Genomic DNA, 21,862 nt, shown 5'->3' with positions numbered 1-21,862 from the left:
AAATCCTTTCGAGATGCGGATCAATCAAGAATGTTGTCCAACGATGTCCAAACTCTTGCCTGACGAACTTTAAACTTTTAACCAATACCCAATACCTCGTTGTCGGAGTCCTCGACGAGAGTTGTACGCATGACGCCACCTGCGAGGTCTTCGGAGTCCGGGTCCGGGCACAGTATATATGTGATCCGGGGGTTGGTGACCTACAAAGTGGAGACTCAGTGGAGTAGTGGGTAGTGGAGCAGTAGTGGAGAGACTAGGAAGCGGCAGCAAAGACAGCGAGTGAGGTTAGTCGGGCATACATGGTTTAGGCCAGCTATTTCCATTATTTCCAACGTAACTTCTAACCGACTAACTATATCGAAATAGCCAACTTCTATTTTGAAAAGTTAACGGTCAGAAGTTAACAGACGTTTGGAAATAGTGGCCCTTATTTGACGTCTTCTGGCAGGGTGGCATCTGTACGTTACTTTCGTGCTTCCGCAGACACGCATGTCCACGTCACATCGGCGGGCGAACGCATCTCGATAGTGCCAGCGAAATCGCGGAGGGGACCACAATGACGGAGGACAACGGGCGGGCTCTCGCGAGAAGATGGATCTCGAGGATGATACTCGCTACGTTTCTCGCGCTCATCATTTTGAGTCTGCCGGCGATGTGCCAGCGGCACGAGTCGCCGAGCTTCAAGTATTCCAAGGAAGCCAACGAGATCTACTCGGATGAACGACATCAGCATCAGCCTTATGATCACGATCACGATCACGTTCACGTTCACGATCATGAACATGAAGAACACGATCCAATACGGTATGATCTACGTGGCCACGAGTACCCTCCTCCGAAAGCTTCGACAAAACCAAGCCTTCCGCATATTAGGAATTACAAAGATATTGTTGTAAGAGCCATTGGGTCGACCTTGATCATATCTGCCGCACCTTTCCTCATATTATTCTTCGTGCCGCTCGACAACACCGAGCAAAGCGAGTGGCTGCTCAAGATCCTGCTGAGCTTCGCGTCCGGTGGCCTGCTAGGCGATGCGTTTCTTCATTTGATTCCACACGCGATGATCCCTCACTCACACGGCTCTTCAGAAACACACTCACACTCGCATTCCAATTCTCATGACGAACCAGGACATCACAAACATGATATATCCGTCGGTTTGTCCATATTGTTAGGGCTAATAGTATTTCTAATGGTGGAGAAGGCGGTACGTATCGTTAAGGGCGATCATGGCCATTCACACGAGAAAAAAAATGTTTTGGTAGAGAAGAGAGAAGGGAAGAAAGAAGAGAAGAAAGAGGAGAAAAAAGAGGAGAAGAAAGAAGGGAAAAAACAGGAGAAAAAAGAGGAGAAGAAAAACAGCGGTAAAGCAGTTTCCAAGGCGCGCAAGACGGAAAGCGATATCAAGATCGCTGGCTATCTGAACTTGGCGGCGGACTTCCTGCATAACTTTACAGATGGTCTGGCTATAGGAGCCAGTTACATGGCTGGAGATAGTATCGGTTACGTAACGACATTCATGATATTGTTACATGAAATTCCTCATGAAATTGGCGATTTTGCCATCCTGATACAAAGTGGATACAGTAAAAGTAAGGTGAGATAAACGGATATGCAGATATAAATATATTACATTTAAGAACGGATTAAACTATACGAAATATTATAAAATACAATGAAAGATTTCATTTGCAATCTATTTTGTTGACTTTCCTAATTATATTTTCTCGTAAAATTCAACATAAAAAAATTTTGCAGTTTTAAATGGTTTGTAATCTTACAGGCTATGAAGATGCAGTTGGTCACTGCTATAGGAGCTCTATTAGGAACTTTTATTTCTTTGTTGGCAGAAGGAATGGGTAAGAAATATATAATGGCAACATTTAAATAAACATGCTAGATTTTAGTTTGTACCTCGTCTAATTTTATCTTGTGCGTTCTAGGTGATTTTGCAACAAAGTGGATTCTTCCTTTTACAGCAGGAGGCTTTATTTACATTGCAACCGTTTCTGTAATACCAGAACTTTTAACCGCCACCAAACTTTGGCAATCAGTTCAGGAGATATCTGCGCTTCTTGTCGGAGTATCTCTGATGGTTTTTATGTCAAACATCGAATAAGAAATACTTTTGTTCAAATTTATTTTGTTATTTTCATTCTCAGTTTATTTCGTTCTTGCTCATTAGCTCTGAAAGCATTTCCAATAGATAAATAATAGGATAGACGAGAAATTTGCCCTTTGCAAGCAACAGGAATTGTCGAATTCAATTGTAAATAAAACAATTGTTGCGTTCGTCTTGATGAAGAACAGGATTGTGAAAATAGAAAAGAACTTTTACGGCAACCGTTATTTTTACATTGAAAAACAAACTCGGTGATTTTGTGAAATATAAAACATTTAAAGATATAAAAACATCATGATGTATAATTACAAGATAATGTTACGATATTAATTTATTCAATATAGCTAAAAATATTAACTATACAGTGTGTTTGATAATCTATATATTTTGTCATAAAGAAATTCAATATTCACACATTTGTTCCTATATACAGGGTGTTCCCTAACATGTGGGAGCTACTTCAGTAGAGAATAGGAGACACCCTGTATTTTTTGAATTATTACTTCAAGATATTTTTTATCCACATATTACTATAATTGATATATTTGATATATATGGCTATATATATATATTTGATAAATAATTTATTTAAAATTATATTTTAATTTTTTATAATTCTGTATGATTATTATCAATATAAGTCTGAAAAATATATAATTATATTCATTAAGATTATTATAAATTTTATATATATATATATATATATATATATATATATGTATTCAGGGAAAGTACTTAATTTACTTGTCTTCATATTTGGTATGCCTAAAACAAAAAATACTATCTGATACTACTGAGCCAAATATTTAGATGAAATAACGAGTACTTTTAAAATTATAGATAAGTATAACTTGAATGATGGCATATATTTGATGCGTGCATAGATTTAAGTAAGAGTGATTAGTTTAATTCGTTATTACTCTTGTTGTAATCTATTCTTATGATTTTATAATGAATCTTTTTGCTCGTAACTGAGCCTAATTGTAATCTCTGCGTGATTATTTTTCATAATGAAGAGAGAGAGAGAGAGAGAAAATGTTTCTTATATCAAAGAAAATATAGCTATTGTACTAAGTACTTCTTCAATTATTTACCAGTGTCAATATAACTTGATATACTTGCAAACGGATATGAATGGCACATGATCAATGATAAATAGCCATTATTTAATTCAATGCTTTTGAGTTTACAATAAAATGTAGATAATATATATAAAATTGTTATAAAAATCGCATCTAAAATGTTAAAAAAAAAATAAATTTACTTTAACAAATATATATTAGTGCTATCAGATTGCTATTCTTTATTGTTATAAAATATTTTGTGAAGATAATAGATCACTGTACATAAATACACAGTCTATAATGTATCGAAGTGGCAATCATGTTGTTTAGCAGATGGCAAAAGCTTTCAACAATGTTCCTTCAGAAAATTCTAAATCTGCGCACAAAATTTGTATTATACAAATATGAAGTGTGTAGGCGTATGTACATGCTCTACATCGCTATTATTTGTATCATACATATAAATATTATCTAATATTTTATATTGCAGCTTTCTATCTAATAATGGAATAAATTACAAATGAGGTTTTAATGTGCTCACGTGACAAAGAATATAACAAATCTAATGTAAAAACTGAAGATACACAAGTGATATCAAAGAGACTGCATATACAATGTATCGTTAACATTCCAGAGGTCAAACGTGCGGTTCTTATATCAATAGCGACTAGTCCGTCGAATACCAAATAATAAGTAGCTCATTTTATATATAAAAAAAAAAATTGTATTTCGCTACATTCAGCCCTTTGTTACAATCGTTAAAATTCTTGAAATGATTGATTTTAAATTTTTCTGTAGTACATATTTACAGATGCCAATCTCACATAAATTCTCACCTATTTTTAACAATCAACGATTTACAACGACAGTAATCTCTTTACTTCCTTGAGACATTCAACGGCTTCTAAGAAAGAATTATTGTCGTCTCTGCTTTTAGCTAGTTTTCTTCCTCGTTGACAGGATTTTTTTGCTTCGTCGTACAAACCTTTTTTTAGGAGCACATTTCCTAGATTCACGTGAATCGAACCCAAGTCAACCATATCGGGTAGGTTTTCCCCTATAAACATATATACGTAGCATATTATGCGTTGCGATCGATCATTAGACAAATTATATATCATTACCTATTTTTGCTGCAGCAGACAAATATTTAATAGCTTCGTCATATTCTCCTCGTATACAACTAATCGTGCCCAAGTCATTAAGCAGAACTACGGTCTGTTCGTGCTTTTCACCGTTCATCTTTTTACATATGTCATAAGCCTGAAGAAAACAGTTAAAAGCCTCGGTATGTCGAGACTGTGAAAGTAAAAATCGCCCGTACCAGTCGACGGCCATACCCTGTAGCAGTACGGCGTCTTCGTTGTCAGGATCTTTTTCAACGCGCGATTTTAAGTGCTCCAAACAAAATTTATAGCCCTGCTCCGCTTTCCTGAATAAACAAAATAAATATACCTCTTATATATATATATATATATATATATATATATATATATATGTATAATATAGTGTACGCGTGAGAGAGAGATAAAAAGGAGATGTAATGAACTTTTAGTAGAAGTATAATGGTGCGTCTCCACCTAAGAGTAAGAACTCTCGAGAGCAAAAAGAAAGAGAGAGAGAGAGATACTCTCGAGAGTCTCTTTCTCTTTCTCTCTTTTTGCTCTCGAGAGTTCTTACTTGCAGGTGGACACGCACCTTTACGAGAGAGAGCACGAGGCTTGGTCGTCACATTTTTAAACGTATCTTTCTGTACGTAATCTTTAAGGATATAACTCTTTATTTATGTTAAACGTAGCGCTTTAAAAATCAAAAGCAAAGCAATTCACGGCAGATGACGTCGCTTACTTTGCCTCGTTTAAATGTTCAAATATTTTGGCCATCTTCAGGCTTATATGGACGACTCGTATGTCATCCTCCGTGGCTCCATTCGACATCAGCCTTTGCAAAACTGATACGAACAAGTTTTCCGCTTTGCGATAATTTCCAGTGTCGAAAGCAAGATTAGCCATTACGTCATAGATATAGGTGACAGCGTCGTAATGCTGTACGGTTTGCGCTTGACGCAACGCCACGTGCAGCATTTGCTCCGCCTTGTCACATTCCCCCTTCTACAAAGGGAAAGCAAACGTTGCTGAAACTGTACGAGATTCAAATAAAGATTCGGCATCTCGTAGTTCGTAATGGCAAAAAATATATATTTAACGTTTATACGAGTATTTATTCTTGCATAAACATCAAACACATTTATGATATGCAGATCTCAAAATACTTAACCTGTATCAACAGTACGGCTCGTTTGATCGTCACAATGACTTCCGGGACTTCCTCGTCGGTATTCTCGATATCATAAATATAATTTAAAATTAAAGTAGGCAAGGACACGGCGAGAAGCATCCCGGACCTTCTCCCCTGCGGCCTGTGCCCATCGTTGAATCGGCATCTATCCATCCTCGCGCAGAGTCGCGGCGGTTTTACAGAAATATTTTTATAGACGCGCAGTACATCGCGTCGCGCATTCGTCGCCGAGCGAATAAAACTGACATTTGTCGATAACGCGCATCTCGACACGCGAGACACCGAATTCAGGCGATACATTTTGACAATCGGACTGTCACGTGTCAAGTGTTCGACACATCACAGCTGTAAGCGAAGAATTCTGCACTTCCGAGCTGCACTTTGTTCGTTATTCTGCTCTCTCCCTTCAAGGATCTTTAAAGTTTCAAACGCTGAAAGTTCAGCTGGGAAAGACTTTCGACAAATTCTGATTAATAATTAATAAACTTGTCATATGGATAGATATATTGATTTTTTTGTTGCTTATCATATAAAAAGGCAATCTAGATTAAAGACAACTAGAAATTTCGTTTCCATAGCTAGCAACCTTATTGTCTCTTAATTGAATTAATTATACCGATTAGTTAATCGTAACAATTTCGTTAAAATCACTCACGTGACAAATGTGTTCATTTCTACGTATATACAACACCTTCGCGCACTTTAGCGCACATCTAGCATTAAATGATTAAATGGACGTGAATAACGATATGTATGCGAATAAAAATAAAACTGTATTGTAACATTGTACTGTCTCTTGATTTTTTTAATTGCAATTAAAAAAAACATTCAATGTAAAAAGCCATCAACGTTTAAGTGTAGGTACCCTCGTAATAGTAATAATCGTCCGTCGCCTTAATTCCTCTCCATTGTCTTTTCGCTTTCCTCGGATATCCTCTTTGGTGGTGCATTATTTTTTCTGGAAATCTGAGTCTTCTATCTCGTGTTGACTAAAATTATAATAAATATTTCGCCTAAATAAAATTTATTGTGTCCAACGCGAAAAATTCAATTATTAGGGAAACGAAATGCATACATATATCAGCAGCGACAAGTTCATACGCATCAACTATTGATAGACGCGTTATTGAATTGTTTAAAGGGGGTCTTTTGAATATCTCTCTATACATTGTATGTACACTATTGTAATTTCGAGGCGCATAATCAGATGCAAATATAATCCTGTTATGTATAGATACGTAACGAGTGTAATCGGAATGCAAATCTAGCTGCAATCGCCGACACACAGGTGCGACGATAATAAACAGACGTGCCCCCGGCGAGAGCCTTTTTCATTCGGATTCATCCGCTGACGGTCGCGCGGAAGGGCTCGAGGGCGGTAAAATTCGTCACGTTTCGGATTCGTAAGTAGATTTAATTTAAGCGGAATTTTTTCGCGCGGTGCGCGGATCTCGCGCAGGTGTGCGTGCACACGCAGCACGGGCCGCACGCGTATAGGCACGTTGTTGTGTGCGCTGCCGCGTTTCGTGTCGCGCCTCCTTCTCCCTACCTGCCGCCCCCCCCCCGGCCGACGTCCGACGTCACTCTCTCCCCCTCCCCCGCCCGCCCACCCGCTCCCTCCTCCCCCAGCCGTCCATCGCGGCATCGCGCCCATCAGCCGTCGTCCCCGTACCCCGATGTCGCGCACCTTGATTTCGTGATTCGTCGCGCACCTCTACGGCTCGCACGGGCACGGGCATGTGAGACAGGCCGCATCGCAGCAGGTACGTTATACGTTATATCCGCGTGCGTGGCGTGGATGGACGCGCACCGGATTTCGTTCGTTTCTCTCCTCTTTCGTCGTTCCGCGAATTCCGCGCGCTCTCTCCCTCCGTATCTCGTTCGCGTCGAAGACGCGGCGGACGGAGGTCCGTCGCGAGTCTCGCGCGCGGAACGTCCGGTCCGGGGCGATCCGCCCCCCCCCCCCGCGCCCGTGAGGACGACGCCCGATCGAGCCGGGACTTCCGGGAGTGAGGATCCGCCGCCGCCGCCGCGCGACCGGATTCCTCGTCGTCGTTCCCGCCCGCGGCCTGAACGCTCCACGTGAGAATGACAGTCTCGAGTCTCGCGCTTCCATGTTCACGTTCCGGGGACACTCCCTTTTTAGTCGAACGAAATCGGCGGTGCGCGCGTGCCGACGAGCGCCGATGAGTGCCGATTAAGCGCGCCGCTGTATAACGAGCTGACGAGCCTGAAAATTAATCGAGAGTACTTTACGAAACGTCGGACCTTTATCAGACCGTATCTACGATCGCGATTCATCTCCGTCAATATTTTTGCGCCGTTTATACACGCTTGCTGTTCTTACATTCTATTTAATCCTTAAATGTGCAATTTTTCGTTCTTTTAAATGAATCAGGACTGTGATCGAGGAATCCTAAGAAATATTTAAAAGATTCTTCTTTACTAATTTGAACCTTTTTAACTCTTTCAGCCCTTTTTTCATCCTTTTTGTCCTAGCGGACGATCGATCAAGTACATGCCGAGAAGGCCCTTTACGTGCAAAGCCGCGTGGTTTCAATTCGAACGGAGTACACGGAGCATCGAAAAGTCGCTTTGCATGTATACTAAAAATTGCGCGTTTAAGGATTAAAATTGATAAATCTATTCTCTAACGTAATATAAGCAAATAATTATCCTTGAAATTCTTATACGCACATTATTTTCCGCAGTCATGAGTTCCGAAGATACAACTGACGATGCGTCGGCACTGGCGGCAGCAAATTCCTCTGGCGTGGCCGCGGAGACGAGGAACTGGGTCCAATTTGAGGAAGAGGTGGCAGATTCGAAAGTGGCTACCGGGGCCGAGAGAAAAGCCACCAACATTAGCGCGCCCGCCGTGATAAAGCCCGAGTCAGTTACCGTGCAGGTCGACAAAATCGGCAAGAGCATCGACCCGCCTGATGTTAACGATAAGAGAACCAATGAGTATAGAGGTGCTGTGATAGCAACCGAATCCGTCCAGATTAACTTAGATAGATCGGGTTTAAGTCGTTCCGTCACGTCCGAGACGCCGGATCTCAAGTTGCCGTCCGACGTTCGAGCGTCGACGGAGGCCAAGAGCGCCTCTCTGAAGACCATCGATCTGCGGGACGTGTCCAACGGGAGAAACGCGCCGAGCAACGTTATCGGTACGTCGATCGGAAACATCAGACAGGGTTTCGCCAACGGCGACGCCATCGTTACTCTCCTGCCGGTAAATACTAGGTGGCCGTGGATCACCCCGGCCAGATTCAGGCCGGAATTGGTGCCGGAGGAATTGATGGCGCAGGGATTAACCGTACGTATAATTTATCATATCTATATTTTCCCCCTTCGATGGCGCTACGGCCCGAGTCGGGGCTTGACCTCGTAATCTCGGTGTATAATTGTGATTTTTATGAGAAGGGTTGTGAGCTTCTTATCCTCTACGGAGCATCGAACTTTGATTTGGAGCAATTTATTGTTGTTTTCCTTCTTGGGATTAATTTTATGTTTCGGATATTTTGTTTTCGTCACGGTGGATTCGAATGTTTTTTCACTCGAAATTCTTAGTGCCGTGTGTATTTTCTGATGGGTATGCGGGGCGACATTTTCGAGAATCAAACTCCAGAACTTTTGTTTGACGAGCGACTGCTTCAGCATCGATGTATTTAGCAACTTATTATATGATATTACTTTAATATATGTGTCATAATTTTATTTTTATTAATATAAAATTCTCTCACTTATCATATTTAAGCGTATAATAACATTTCCATGTACATATTTATGAATTTGACGAGATAGATTTAGCAGATCTTCGATCCACTTTTATCATACTCTACGTGTGTACAAATTATAAGATGCAATTTGAAATATTAAAATATTTAATGTAGAAATACTAGCTCGCACTTTCTTTTATGCTTTCTAAAACAATAAAGTGATCGGCAGTTTAATGAAATAGATGTATTGCAGCTTACAGTGGAAGATTACGTTCACATAATGGAGTTACTTGTGAACGATGTACGCTTCAATATGTATAACATTTGCTACAAGAGGATTCTCGTCCTTTGGATATTTACCGCCTTCGTTGTGCTGCTTGGTCTATTGTTCTCCGGTGTGACTGGCCTCACTTTGTTCGGGCTCGGTGTTATGTGGTTAGTCCTGAATGCAGCCGCAATATTCTTCTGCATGTTCATCAAGATAAAGCTCAATCACAACCTTGAGAAATGTATGGCTCAAGTTAACAAACATTTATTAAGGCATAAAATATTGCTGGGATTGGACGACAGAGGAAAGATATCCTGCCATAAAGTCAACCTGTGTTTCATATACTTTGATACTACAGATTGCGTTGTAAGTGAAGCTTTTATCGGGGGTATAATTCAATATAGTTCATTTTTTAATATAAAATTTGACATAAAAGAATATTTGAGTTAAATAAATATTCACGCGAACGCGAAGTGAGACGCTATTTTCCTGTATTGTAATTTTTAACTATTTACACATGTGTGTATCCGTAAGAGACTAATATATAATGGCTTATTTTGTGACTACAGAAAAAGCTACGGGAAGTAATAGAACGGGAAGAACGCGAAGGTAGAGTAATTGGTGGCGATGATGCGAGCGATTTAAGTCGGCAACGAGAATTACAACAGCGTATGGACATCGATGACGGTGACATTGTCATACAAGGCAGCACCACTACAAGAATCTCTCGTAAACAGGTAAATCGCATGATCTTATTAATCTTTTTGGCTAAATTACTTTTTATATTTCATATATGCTTTTGATTTTATTTCAATTAACAAATTTTTTTTATCAAATTATTTTGTTGTGCGTTAATATTTTGAATATTTTATTAATTGGGCTAAATATTGAAGAGCTAAATATAAATGCGCTATTCCATCATTATAAATCAATGTGACAATGTGTGAAATAAGGCAAAAAGTTGCAGCTTTACTTCCGTTCTTTTTAGTTTGCTTGCTACATTGGTGTTTTTCTGTTTTCTTCCAAAGAGTGTAGACATATACTTGTTTTGTTTTAAATATAAGTACGGAATGTAGATAAAAAGAATTTTTATTCGTGACGTTGGAACACCCTTAGCTCTTCAATATATGAGCCTTAATTGCTATATAAATTCGGCTTACGCGCGAGATTCGACGTTACTGACTGCAATAAGTTATATTAAATGTTTTTATTGTGCATTGCGTTAAACCACCAGGGTAAAAATGAACAAGTATTCTGCCGTTACGTACAACGTTGGGCGAAGGATTACTTGCGTCGACGTTTGGATTGGACAGTTGACGAGGAGGGTGGAAATCCTTCTTCGCCGCGTCATTTAGCGTCTGCTCTGTGTCCTTGTCAATATATAGAGGAATGGTTACGTAATAAGCCACGCGTTCAGGGCAGAGACTTTTGTCCTAGATGGAGTAGCTTTCTTAGAGACAGAGGCATTTGAGAGATACGATTGTTCAATGCTGCTTATAAAAAAGATATACATGCGGTTTCACACAATCGCTCGTGCACGGAGGTTTCATTGAATTCTTGGGATTCAAGGAGAGGAATTGAATTCTCTCGAATGCGCATCACTATAAATATAAATAGCTTCCAAAGAAAACTGCTATATACTTTTATCGATTTGCAAATAACTTCAGTCGTAATCTTTTGTTTAAGATTAATTTTGTGTTTAACATAAAAGTGGCCATCTTTTTATTGATATAAAAATAAGCTAAAACGCACAATATATGGGCAGCTTTTTAATTTAAATTAGACATTTGTTGCGTGCTATAAAAATTTTGAAAAAATTTTATTAAATTTTATTGAAACTAATTTTTAATATGCTTACGAGCATAGTGATGTAGTTATTCTACATATCTTGATCATTGTTTCTTATTATTGTATTTGTTATATTATTTTAGGATTTACGTTTATTGATTTTATATCATTTATATGCGTTTAATTTTAAAATATTTTGAATGTACTTAACATTTTATCCAGAAATATCAAAACTAACTAATACCTACGTGATAAGTAGCAATCTGACTCAAAGATTGAGATTAATATAATTATGGAGCTATATGGAGAATATATAAAGCAAAATCGTTTTTCGTTTTCAGATCAAGACTCGTATTTACATTCCGTTTAACGCTAAATGTGGTGTTTATACACACGTTTTACTTATACAAGATAAAAATTTATGTAAAGATCACATGCCACCACATTTAACGTTAAAATTAAAGATAGATCTGTGGCTTAATATAATCCATAGAGATAGAAAGCAATGTGGATATATTTTCTATTTTATTTCGATATATTTCAGCATTCCAGCAAATTGTTTCCTTTGAGAAGCAAACAGTATTCAGAAAACTTTTTAGGGCTGTTTATCAAGCCTTCTCATTTATTCTGACAAATGTTTTAGCAGTAGTCTCCTCTTTTTATCAGTACTTTTTAGCCCTAATTATATTTAACGATCTTCATCTTGATGGAATATATTATTATTATATATGTATATATGATATTATGAAAGACAAATATACCTGTAAAATGGTGGACAAATAATTTGGTAACACGCATTTTATATACAACAAAACACTTATGACAAAAATTTATTATCAAGCATAATGTCAGAGACATATCGTTAGACAATTATTTACGCGAACTATACTATTAAAGGATATTATTTATGCATATCAGTTCTCAATAAATTATATATATGATAAAGATATACAATTTAATATGTACTTAAACTTTGACTTAAACAAATTTGAGAATTTCTTGACAGAAAATTGAAAGAGAAAAAGGTGTGTGAATGATGATGGTGTGTGTTGACAGGAACGGGCGGAGTTGCTGTTGCTGAGGTATGCGTCTCGATGGGCACGTCACTTCGTGCGACGCAGACTTGATCTGGTTATAGACTCGCAGGAACGTGATAGAGGCGTTACGGGTCTGTCTGTTTCACCGCGCCATTGTGTCTCCGCCCGTTGTCCTTGTCAATTCATTGAGGACCATCTTAAACACAAGCCGAGAGGCAAGTTGACGTTACGTAAATTGTTTCTAATGTCAGACTTTACTAGATGACTGCCAATGGAGACTGATATCATTTTTTTAAAAAAGGCACTTTAGAATTATATGATAAAAATCTTGGAGAAAGAAACTACGCTAATGTGTCTCTGACACTTTAAACGATTTAATGTTGTACAGTTATTTGTTACGCAATGACTAATTCAATCATACTTGTGAAAGTACGATAATAGATTATAAGCGCAACGTAATGAATGATTACGTTATTGATATAGTATTGCAGTATAATTACTTATTTGTGGTTTTGTTTAAATTGTACTATTTTATCGTTACATAGCAGTAATGGAATGCAATTTAATGGGATGGGAAATTTATGCACCGAACAATTAATTATCATACCGTAAAAATACGAGATAATCGTGCAATATTTTTATTATAATATAAAATATATATTCTATTCGAGTAAAATTTGTTGAAACGATCGTTGAGACTATCTATCTTTATTATGTCACATTCCACGTGCTGGTAATTTATTGAAAAATTAATGCATTCACAATGCATTTAAAGATAGATATTAATGTATCGTGAAAAATGTTTCTTACACTATATCTGTTATTATTTAGAATTTCATTATATGTGTGCTTTCTATATATTTTATTTTATATATATATATATATTCACATATCATGGTCTTTATATCTAGCTTTGCTTTTACTTGCACTACAATTTTTGTTAAATTTTTTACGATATTGGTAGATATCAATATCGATTTTTTTTTTAATTTCACACGCAATTAGCAATTACGCTTGATCGCGTTATTAAATAACATGTCAAATCATATATATATTGTGTACATCGTATCATATGTGTTATATGATAATACGTGATAATACTTCGCAGCTTCCAAAATATAATTTTAAGGAATACTGAAAATAAAGAAGAAATTGTGTCTCGATCATACTTTTCAGATCTTAAATCGCATAGCGTTGAAACAATGAGCTAAGTTGAGCTAAGAGTAAACGAAATTGTTCACCATTTTAGAAGGTAAAATTTGTTTTCCACAATTTGAAAGTTAACGTTATTATTTGTCTTTTTCCTAAGGCGCGCATAACTTGCGTTTGTTTATTTCTGACTAATATAATTTAATTAAAGATTTTGTCATTACTTAAGATTGGGAGTTCCCTCTTCACAGGGAGTAATAGTATGATAAGAACTAAACACTGTCGAACTGCACTATCGTACTCGATATACTGTTCGTCGTGTTTATCTCGTTTCTGTTTCCGCATTAAAAGAAAATTTTTTCGAGTCCATTACATTTGCCATAGGTCTGAGGTAAAGCACCGATTCTTTTAAAAGTATTTATACTAAAAACAGGGTATATTGCAGATATACAGATATTATCGGAGCGAGCTCTACAAATGTGTATTGTTTGATCATAAAAATGATCAATCCCACAAGACAATAAAATCTAACAATTATTTAATGTTAAATGTTTTTAAGAATATTTTGGGATTTCTTTAGGCTAAGCATTATACATATTCGGTCTATTTTCTTTAGTGCAATCGTACATGTACTATTGTAAAGAGCAGCTAATCACGATGAAATTATTAATCAATAATAGTCAACGAAGTGATTCACTCAGTTATGTTATAAGTACTGCTACACAAATTAGTGATACATTGTAGACGTCACACTGTCGTGCGCGCGCGCGCGCGCGCACGCGATTTTAAATGTATTAGATATACACGAGACATCAAATTTGTTATATCACTTATATCCGTCCTAAAATCTGCATAGCTGTAAGTCGTAGTTAAGATGTAATATATACTTTTATATTGTGTTTACAGAGTACTTATTGCAGAATCCACTACAAAATTATAATTGTACAGAACCGCCGATTCCTATATATAAACTGTAAAGCACTTTTATATGATTGTTAAAAATGTTGTGGAATAAAAATATATACATACGTCTATTCTTTAACATGCCGTGTATTTTTATGAGAAAACAGTAAAGCGATGATTAAACATTAATCTTCGATTACGTTTACATCGATGTTATAACTTTGGCGTAAATCGGGCTGTGTAAACGTAGTCTCTATCTTCGCAATCTTGGAGCTCGTATTAACTTTTGTGTAATATGTATTAATATGTAACTAACATACTAATCTTGAGGGATTCCTTGCATGCAGCCGGACGGAAGATGATGAATCTCAGTATATTACCTCATCCGCATATCATCAGCACGTAATAATAATCTCTAATATTATGTAAGTACAATAATTAAGTTTTAAAAAACACATTCACTAATGAATACAGTTTTAATTGAATAAAACCCAAGAAATTTTATATTAATATCAGACCATGAAACACGATTGTAAATATATAGTACGCTTTTTCAAATTCTAACACAACTAAATTGTTTGTTAAACTCGGTTGCACTTAACATACCAGGGGAAAAATTTTCTAAATTTAGATGCACTTTGACTAGATGGATAATTTTTTTCTTGCACAACGATATCCAATTTGCTGAAAGGTTTGTGCGTGTCGCGTGATTATCAAGAAGAACTCTATTGCTATTGTTACTTCATTAATTTTATGTCCAATTATTTTCTGCCTTGCATGTCTGATCACAGTGATCACTTGGGAGTTTGCGTGCACATGTAATAATACTTTGAAATAATAAAAAAGGGAAAAAATACTTAAAACACTACAAAACACTCCTATTTAGCTGCCTTATCCTGATAGAGTTTCAGGATTCAGTTCTTCTACACACGTCTATTTTATTTTTTTCGAGTCTTTTAAGTATAGATAAAAAAAATACTACCAACATATTAAAAATTGATTTTTTTTTAATTTGAAAATATCCTTTATTGACCGTTATGTTACGACTCTATATTTTAAACGTTATATGCGTATCCTGATGTCTAGAAAATCAAATTTAAGTACCGTCATATATTTGACTATAAATTGACGTTTTTGTCGTCTGACTGATACATTTTGTATATAATAAGCCTATGTGTAATACGTATAAATTTAATGAAGAAAGCCGTATGTCAGGATACGTATTGCGTTTGCATATTTGTTATTATTAATACATATTAATCTATCGACGTGACTTTTCCAGGGTATCCACCAGGATTTACGTGGTGTGCCTACCTTAGTGAACCTGTGAACCGATTTGATATGGTACCAAGTTTCTCCCATTAGTTTCCCTTACAGATCGTGTTGATATATAATATCGTTTCCTTTACATTTATAGAGAGCTATATATCATAAAACAAGACATACCGTTACATGTACAAAGCTATTTGCGCGTTAATTTTAATTGTATACCTTCGTCGCGCATTTTTCTTTAGAATAGCTATTTAAGCGAAAGTTTATATTGTTGTCAGATTTTATAAACCTATATATTTTTTATAACTATATTCTTTTTGATGAAAACTATATTCTTTGATATCAGCAATAACTAATCTGTTTTTGAGCTTCTGATAATTTTTTAATTATTATCCTTAATACATTGCTCAATGGCATACAGTGTTTTAGTGGTTTAAATTATCCGTTAAAGCTGCTTGATCTCTTATTCGGAAACTATTCGCAGAAATAATGAAATAATTTTCTGAAATAGTTTTGCGCACGATACAGTATTATGAGGTATAAATATCGTTAATCGTAACGATATATTTTTTGTTGTATATAATTAAGAATTAATATATAATTATATGTAAAGATAGCCACACACTCTTAACAGGCAACACTCGATAATCTCTCTCATTCAAAGAGTTATAAAAAAAATTTCAAACGAAGTGTGCCGTTTTGTAAAAAAACTATAATACGCGAGTTATAGAAAACATTTAAAAATATACAATAAAAATATATAATTCTCATCTTTTTTATCATGTTACTCGATCAAGTAAAACACACAGTGCAATTTTTATCTAAAACAATTATTGATAACTCTTTGAATAACCGAGGACTATCGTACGGTTCCTTTTAAGTGGGCTATTTCGCATATCTTTAATACATAAAGATACAATGTAAGAGTAACCCGTAAGTTTTTACACGCAGGAGGCGAGAGCAAATCATAAATTTTTATAAATGTTATCCATAAATGTGACAGATTATAATTATCGTAGCATCGTGCTACAAGTAGTGCTAGACGTTAAGTTGTTATTGTGCCTTGTCATAAATCTCATTGGAATTGTTCTATGAAATACGAACCATTAAATAGCGTATCAATCTGTGTAGCCATATACTGTTCAGTGTACCAATAATACGTATGAGCGTACGTAAGCGCTTATCAGTGTTAAGAACATGAGAAGATTATTGACAAAGATTTTATCATTAAATATTTATTATACACGACATTACGGATATATTTATTTAATGTACTTTATACAAGAGAGAGAGAGAGATATTGGTGAATGTTTTTTTTTTTAAATCACAGACATGAATCTTTACATTGAATTATTAATTCAAAAATATTTTCTATGTAACAGATGAATTCGTCTACTTACTTTAAATAAGCAGAAGCTCTAAGGAGCTCCAGATAAAGATACAAATAGAAACATTATTGGCTAAAGATTGACAATGGCCAAAATATTGTAGAATAAATTATATAATCATTTTAGTGTAGTTTCTCGATTCGAGATGACAAATTAATTGTTGAAACTCAATACCGCCATATGACTAATATACCCTCGCAAATATGAATTTATTTCTCCTATTATGTTACCAGAGCGGCTTGTGCCTGCTTCCTAATATCGTCCGCAAGCCTCTTTATCTCTTCATTGTCCGCGAGCATTTGTTGTCCCTCTTTCTTCAGAGTACATTCCAGCTGCTTCAATTGCTGTTTGGTATTCAAATAAGTTTTCACTTTTTTGTATATATCGTCAGAGTTGTCAGTACCCGTCGGACCGTAGGTTTCCTTTTTGCACAAATCACCTGAAATTACATTTGTAAGAATGTTGAACGAATGAACGAATGATTCGGCTATCAAATGTGAAATATAAAGAGAAATTAAACGCGACAGTTTTTCCGCAGGTTCCTAAGTCGAGTGTTCACGAGAGAAGACTTTAAAATGAGCAACGTTGTACACAGTGTTTTTACACAGCTAACCCAACATGAATATCGCAAATGTTTACTTATGATTTTGAACGCTACGTCGTCCACCACGGCTCTGTCCAGGTCCTCCAGCATGTGTTTATGATCTGGAATGTGGGGCCTCGGTGGTAAGCTGTTTTTCTTGTTGGTGAACATCATCGTGTCAATAATGACACAAGGATTAAAATGCCAGTTTTATCCTTTACTTTTAATCCCGTACTATTTAACGAAGATGATTGTAGGTTCGTTCCTAACTGTTCCTGCTGTATCACTATGGAAAATATCCACTAAACTGATTGAACTACTGAAGCAAAATCAATCAGACAGACAGACGTTAGACATCGTTGATCTTCGTGGTGTAGAAACAGTGGCCTGTGGCCTAGTTTACACCGTGCGACCTGATCGCGACCTGACCTATGCCCTGACCTAAAATAGGCTGCTAACAGCTGCTAAACAAAACGTTTACACCGTTTACACCATGCTGCGTAGACCGTAGACATATACTGTGCTACTGCGCTACTGCCTACACTCCTACAGTCGTCCACAATTTAGCTATATCCAGAGAGAAACCTGAAAAAGGCCAGAGGCCATCCCGGCCTTTTTCGTCAATTATCGTGTGTTGCATTTTCCGACGCGCCGCCTGAGAAAGTGCAACGTGCAACTCAACTACGTCGTTTCGCTCGGTAAAGCGGGGAGCACACACTTCTGCATAACGCATAATGTGTAAGCATAAGAAAATTGATTGGTCCATACACATGTGCATAAGGAAATAGACTAATCAGTTTTCTTTCTTATGCTTACGTATTATGCGTTATGCAAAAGTGTGTGCTCCCCGCTTAACCGCACATGGTTTGCGTCCGTGCTAATGGTTCGTGTCCGAACTGGCCAGCTGGAGGAGATATTCTGGCCGCCGCGGCCGCGCTCGGCCAGCCCGGCCCGGCGCTCGGCAAGCTTCGAGCGAGGAGAGATAAATATATATACACACAAATTGCAAATATAATTAAATAAATATTAATAAACATAAAATTTAAAAAATTTGTAAGGATAATATATAAATATTCAAGTAGCACCTATATGCGTTTCAAATGTCCACTCGAGAAACGTTAAAGTAAATGTTTAATTATTTTCGGGTTCGGAGAATCTATAATAGATTCTCAAATGTGAAATTTGACCAGAGACAGTACATAAAGTCTTACGGCAAAAATTTGTCACTCGCTGTTCTATACATCATTGCAAGCCACATAAAAAATAAATAAATAAATGAATAATAAATATTGAAGTGAAATGAACTTTTAGTGAAGTAAACTAATTATTTAGTCGAAGAGCTGACGACACTTTTGGCCAAGTGATTTTGTAAAATATCCTGAGTGACCAATTAATTATTATCAATATCCGATAAAAATTGAAACTTATACTATGACTTGAAAATCTGTTTTTTTTTTCACCTGCGTACTTCAAATGAACGATTCGATTAAGTAAAGACAGAAGAGTTGTCTAACGAGTGACAACAGGATTTCTTACACGCTTAGCCCTCTAAGGGCGGTATTCATAGTCGGATCTTAATTTAAGATCGTCTCAAGTACGATTTTAAGATGTTATGAACCAATCACAGAGCTGTATTAGCATCTTAAGATATTACTTAAGACGGTCTTGAAATAAGATCTGATTATGAATACCGGCCTAAGCGTGGCCTTTTTTTTTTTTTTTTTTTTTTTTTTTAGGAAAAACTCATCATGAGTACCGCCGCCCCCCAGGAGGTGCAGACGGGTATGCCGGACTCCTACCGGCTAAAAAACCTACACGGTCTAACGAGTGACCGAAGGATTTATGGTTACACGACAGTTTCCCGAAAAGTAGAGGGGATAATGTTGGTACCAACGAAAATCTCTAAGGGCGTCGTAATAATTTCTACGGGTTAGCAACACTGTTGAAGTAGTATAGCTGTCAGTTTGCGTAACTTTTTTGACATTTTGACATATAATGTGCACGCGTGTATAATAAATATGTTACGACTGTAATAGTTTATAAATGTAAATGTAAAATACATTGTGGCACTTAAATAAAATAAAATTAAATAAAAATAACAAAAAACAAAGTGCATAGAGGATAAAAACGAGGTAAAAAATTATAAATAAATTATTATTATTATTATTATTAGTAATTAATATTTTTTAATTTTTTCAATGTTTTTCGATAAATATCACTCATATAGTTGTAGCATCGTTCTTCGCACTCTGGAATCAGTTTGCCATTATCTTCAACTGCCGAATCAGCCCCCACTAAGCGTGATGTCTGACAAATGACAGGCAAATTTATTACACGCTTGACCCCCATCAAGCGTGGTGTCTGACGAATGACAAGTCGATTTATTACACGTTTAGCCCCCACTAAGCGTGATGTCTGACGAGTGACAGGTAAATTTATTACACGCTTGACCCCCATCAAGCGTGGTGTCTGACGAATGACAAGTCGATTTATTACACGTTTAGCCCCCACTAAGCGTGATGTCTGACGAGTGACAGGTAGATTTATTACACGCTTGGCCCCCACCAAGCGTGATGTCTGACGAGTGACAGGTAGATTTATTACACGCTTGGCCATTCGGCAGTTGAAGATAATGGCAAACTGATTCCAGAGTGCGAAGAACGATGCTACAACTATATGAGTGATATATTTATCGAAAAACATTGAAAAAATTAAAAAATATTAATTATTAATAATAATAATAATAATAATAATTTGGTTATAATTTTTTACCTCGTTTATGCTCTATGCACTTTGTTTTTTGTTATTTTTATTTAATTTTATTTTATTTAAGTGCCACAATGTATTTTACATTTACATTTATAAACTATTACAGTCGTAACATATTTATTATACACGCGTGCACATTATATGTCAAAATGTCAAAAAAGTTACGCAAACTGACAGCTATACTGTTTCAACAGTGTTGCTAACCCAAAGAATTATTACGACGCCCTTAGGGATTTTCGTTGGTACCAACATTATCCCCTTTACTTTTCGGGAAAACTGTCGTGTAACCGGATTTATTACACGCTTGGCCCTCACCAAGCGTGATGTCTGACAAATGACAGGCAGATTTATTACACGCTTGGCCCCCACCAAGCGTGATGTCTGACGAGTGACAGGTAGATTTATTACACGCTTAGCCCCCACTAAGCGTGGTGTCTGACGAATGACAAGTCGATTTATTACACGCTTAGCCCCCACTAAGCGTGATGTCTGACGAGTGACAGGTAGATTTATTACACGCTTGGCCCCCACCAAGCGTGATGTCTGACGAGTGACAGGTAGATTTATTACACGCTTAGCCCCCACTAAGCGTGATGTCTGACGAGTGACAGGCAGACGCGATTTCTTTAACGCCTAACTTTTTTTCTATCGCGGTGCGGTGTGCCCCGTTCCGAAGAGACAACGCGACGCGATTTCTTTAACGCCTAACTTTTTTTCTATCGCGGTGCGGTGTGTCCCGTTCCGAAGAGACAACGCGACGCGATTTTTTAAACGCCTAACTTTTTTATTAAAAAAAAAAGAAGGTATTCCCGAAAACACTACGATTTTGAACGGCACTTTCGAAAGCGCGACGCGACAAGCCGTTTTTATACGATCGGCAGCGAAGTGCAATGGGTTCCCTTTGGCTTCCCCGTCGTCAGAGTGCAGAGTTCTTATTATGAAACTTTTCGGAATGAATTCCGATCGGAATTCATTTTGAAAAGTTCCATAACATGTACCCTTAACACCTCGAGGTACTGAACCTTTCCACCATCGGCAAGGTCATACCCAGTGGGAGAGGATTTTATATCATGGCAAAGGCCGTGTATTTTTCGGTAATCAAAAAATGATTACCGAATGCACGTACATGAGGCGCCGCTGTTATAAGACAATTATCGTTCGAAAATTATACATCGCTACGGAAAGACAATTTCCGCGCGATATTTAATACGACAAGCGTGTAAAAAGTTTGTAAAAAAATTTTATTTCGCGTTCTATGAATATTGCGTTACACATATAAATATCTCAATTATATCTCGCGAAAAAGTAAAATTTATAATGTAGACGAATTAAAAAATGAATAATGACAAATTTCTCAAAAAACCGACCGCGAAAACACAAAGATGCGTTATTATGCATGTTGTTCATGCGGTACGCATCTCGAAAATATATCAAGTAAGATACAGAATAAAATGACGTGAGATCCGAGAAAAAGAAACTTCCCGTACAATTTATATTAT

At 36.8% G+C, this 21,862-nt stretch overlaps 4 protein-coding genes across 10 annotated transcripts; 2 read left to right on the top strand and 2 right to left on the bottom strand.

The window, feature by feature from the left end:
• Positions 1-134: 134 nt before the first annotated feature.
• On the top strand, positions 135-2,141 carry Catsup (zinc transporter catecholamines up). Its single transcript, XM_077423848.1, has 4 exons — positions 135-284; positions 484-1,597; positions 1,784-1,859; positions 1,944-2,141. The coding sequence occupies exons 2-4, from the start codon at positions 557-559 to the stop codon at positions 2,117-2,119; spliced, it is 1,293 nt and encodes a 430-aa protein (XP_077279974.1). The 5' UTR covers positions 135-284; positions 484-556; the 3' UTR covers positions 2,120-2,141.
• A 1,258-nt stretch (positions 2,142-3,399) lies between these two features.
• Ttc19 (tetratricopeptide repeat domain 19) lies at positions 3,400-6,088 on the bottom strand. Its single transcript, XM_077423849.1, has 4 exons — positions 5,464-6,088; positions 5,035-5,297; positions 4,311-4,618; positions 3,400-4,243 (listed from the first exon to the last, which is right to left on the bottom strand). The coding sequence occupies exons 1-4, from the start codon at positions 5,782-5,784 to the stop codon at positions 4,044-4,046; spliced, it is 1,092 nt and encodes a 363-aa protein (XP_077279975.1). The 5' UTR covers positions 5,785-6,088; the 3' UTR covers positions 3,400-4,043.
• Positions 6,089-7,102: 1,014 nt separating this feature from the next.
• Positions 7,103-16,871, top strand: LOC143907016 (uncharacterized). Of its 7 annotated transcripts, XM_077423483.1 has the most exons (7): positions 7,103-7,247; positions 8,196-8,803; positions 9,460-9,840; positions 10,044-10,211; positions 12,319-12,514; positions 14,699-14,776; positions 15,634-16,871. In XM_077423483.1, the coding sequence occupies exons 2-6, from the start codon at positions 8,198-8,200 to the stop codon at positions 14,755-14,757; spliced, it is 1,410 nt and encodes a 469-aa protein (XP_077279609.1). In that variant the 5' UTR covers positions 7,103-7,247; positions 8,196-8,197; the 3' UTR covers positions 14,758-14,776; positions 15,634-16,871. The 7 variants fall into 7 exon arrangements, with proteins under 7 accessions (XP_077279609.1, XP_077279603.1, XP_077279608.1 ...); XM_077423477.1 differs by lacking the exon at positions 14,699-14,776; XM_077423482.1 differs by having other exon boundaries at positions 14,699-16,871.
• On the bottom strand, positions 15,984-18,235 carry LOC143907018 (uncharacterized). Its single transcript, XM_077423484.1, has 2 exons — positions 17,651-18,235; positions 15,984-17,450 (listed from the first exon to the last, which is right to left on the bottom strand). The coding sequence occupies exons 1-2, from the start codon at positions 17,766-17,768 to the stop codon at positions 17,233-17,235; spliced, it is 336 nt and encodes a 111-aa protein (XP_077279610.1). The 5' UTR covers positions 17,769-18,235; the 3' UTR covers positions 15,984-17,232.
• Positions 18,236-21,862: the final 3,627 nt, after the last annotated feature.

Source organism: Temnothorax americanus, unplaced genomic scaffold (genome assembly GCF_048541705.1).
Source record: "Temnothorax americanus isolate GAGA-0224 unplaced genomic scaffold, ASM4854170v1 Scaffold8, whole genome shotgun sequence".
Classification (NCBI taxonomy): Eukaryota; Metazoa; Arthropoda; class Insecta; order Hymenoptera; family Formicidae; genus Temnothorax; species Temnothorax americanus.
Note: the sequence above shows the minus strand (reverse complement) of the source record. Positions and strands in the feature narration are given on the sequence as shown.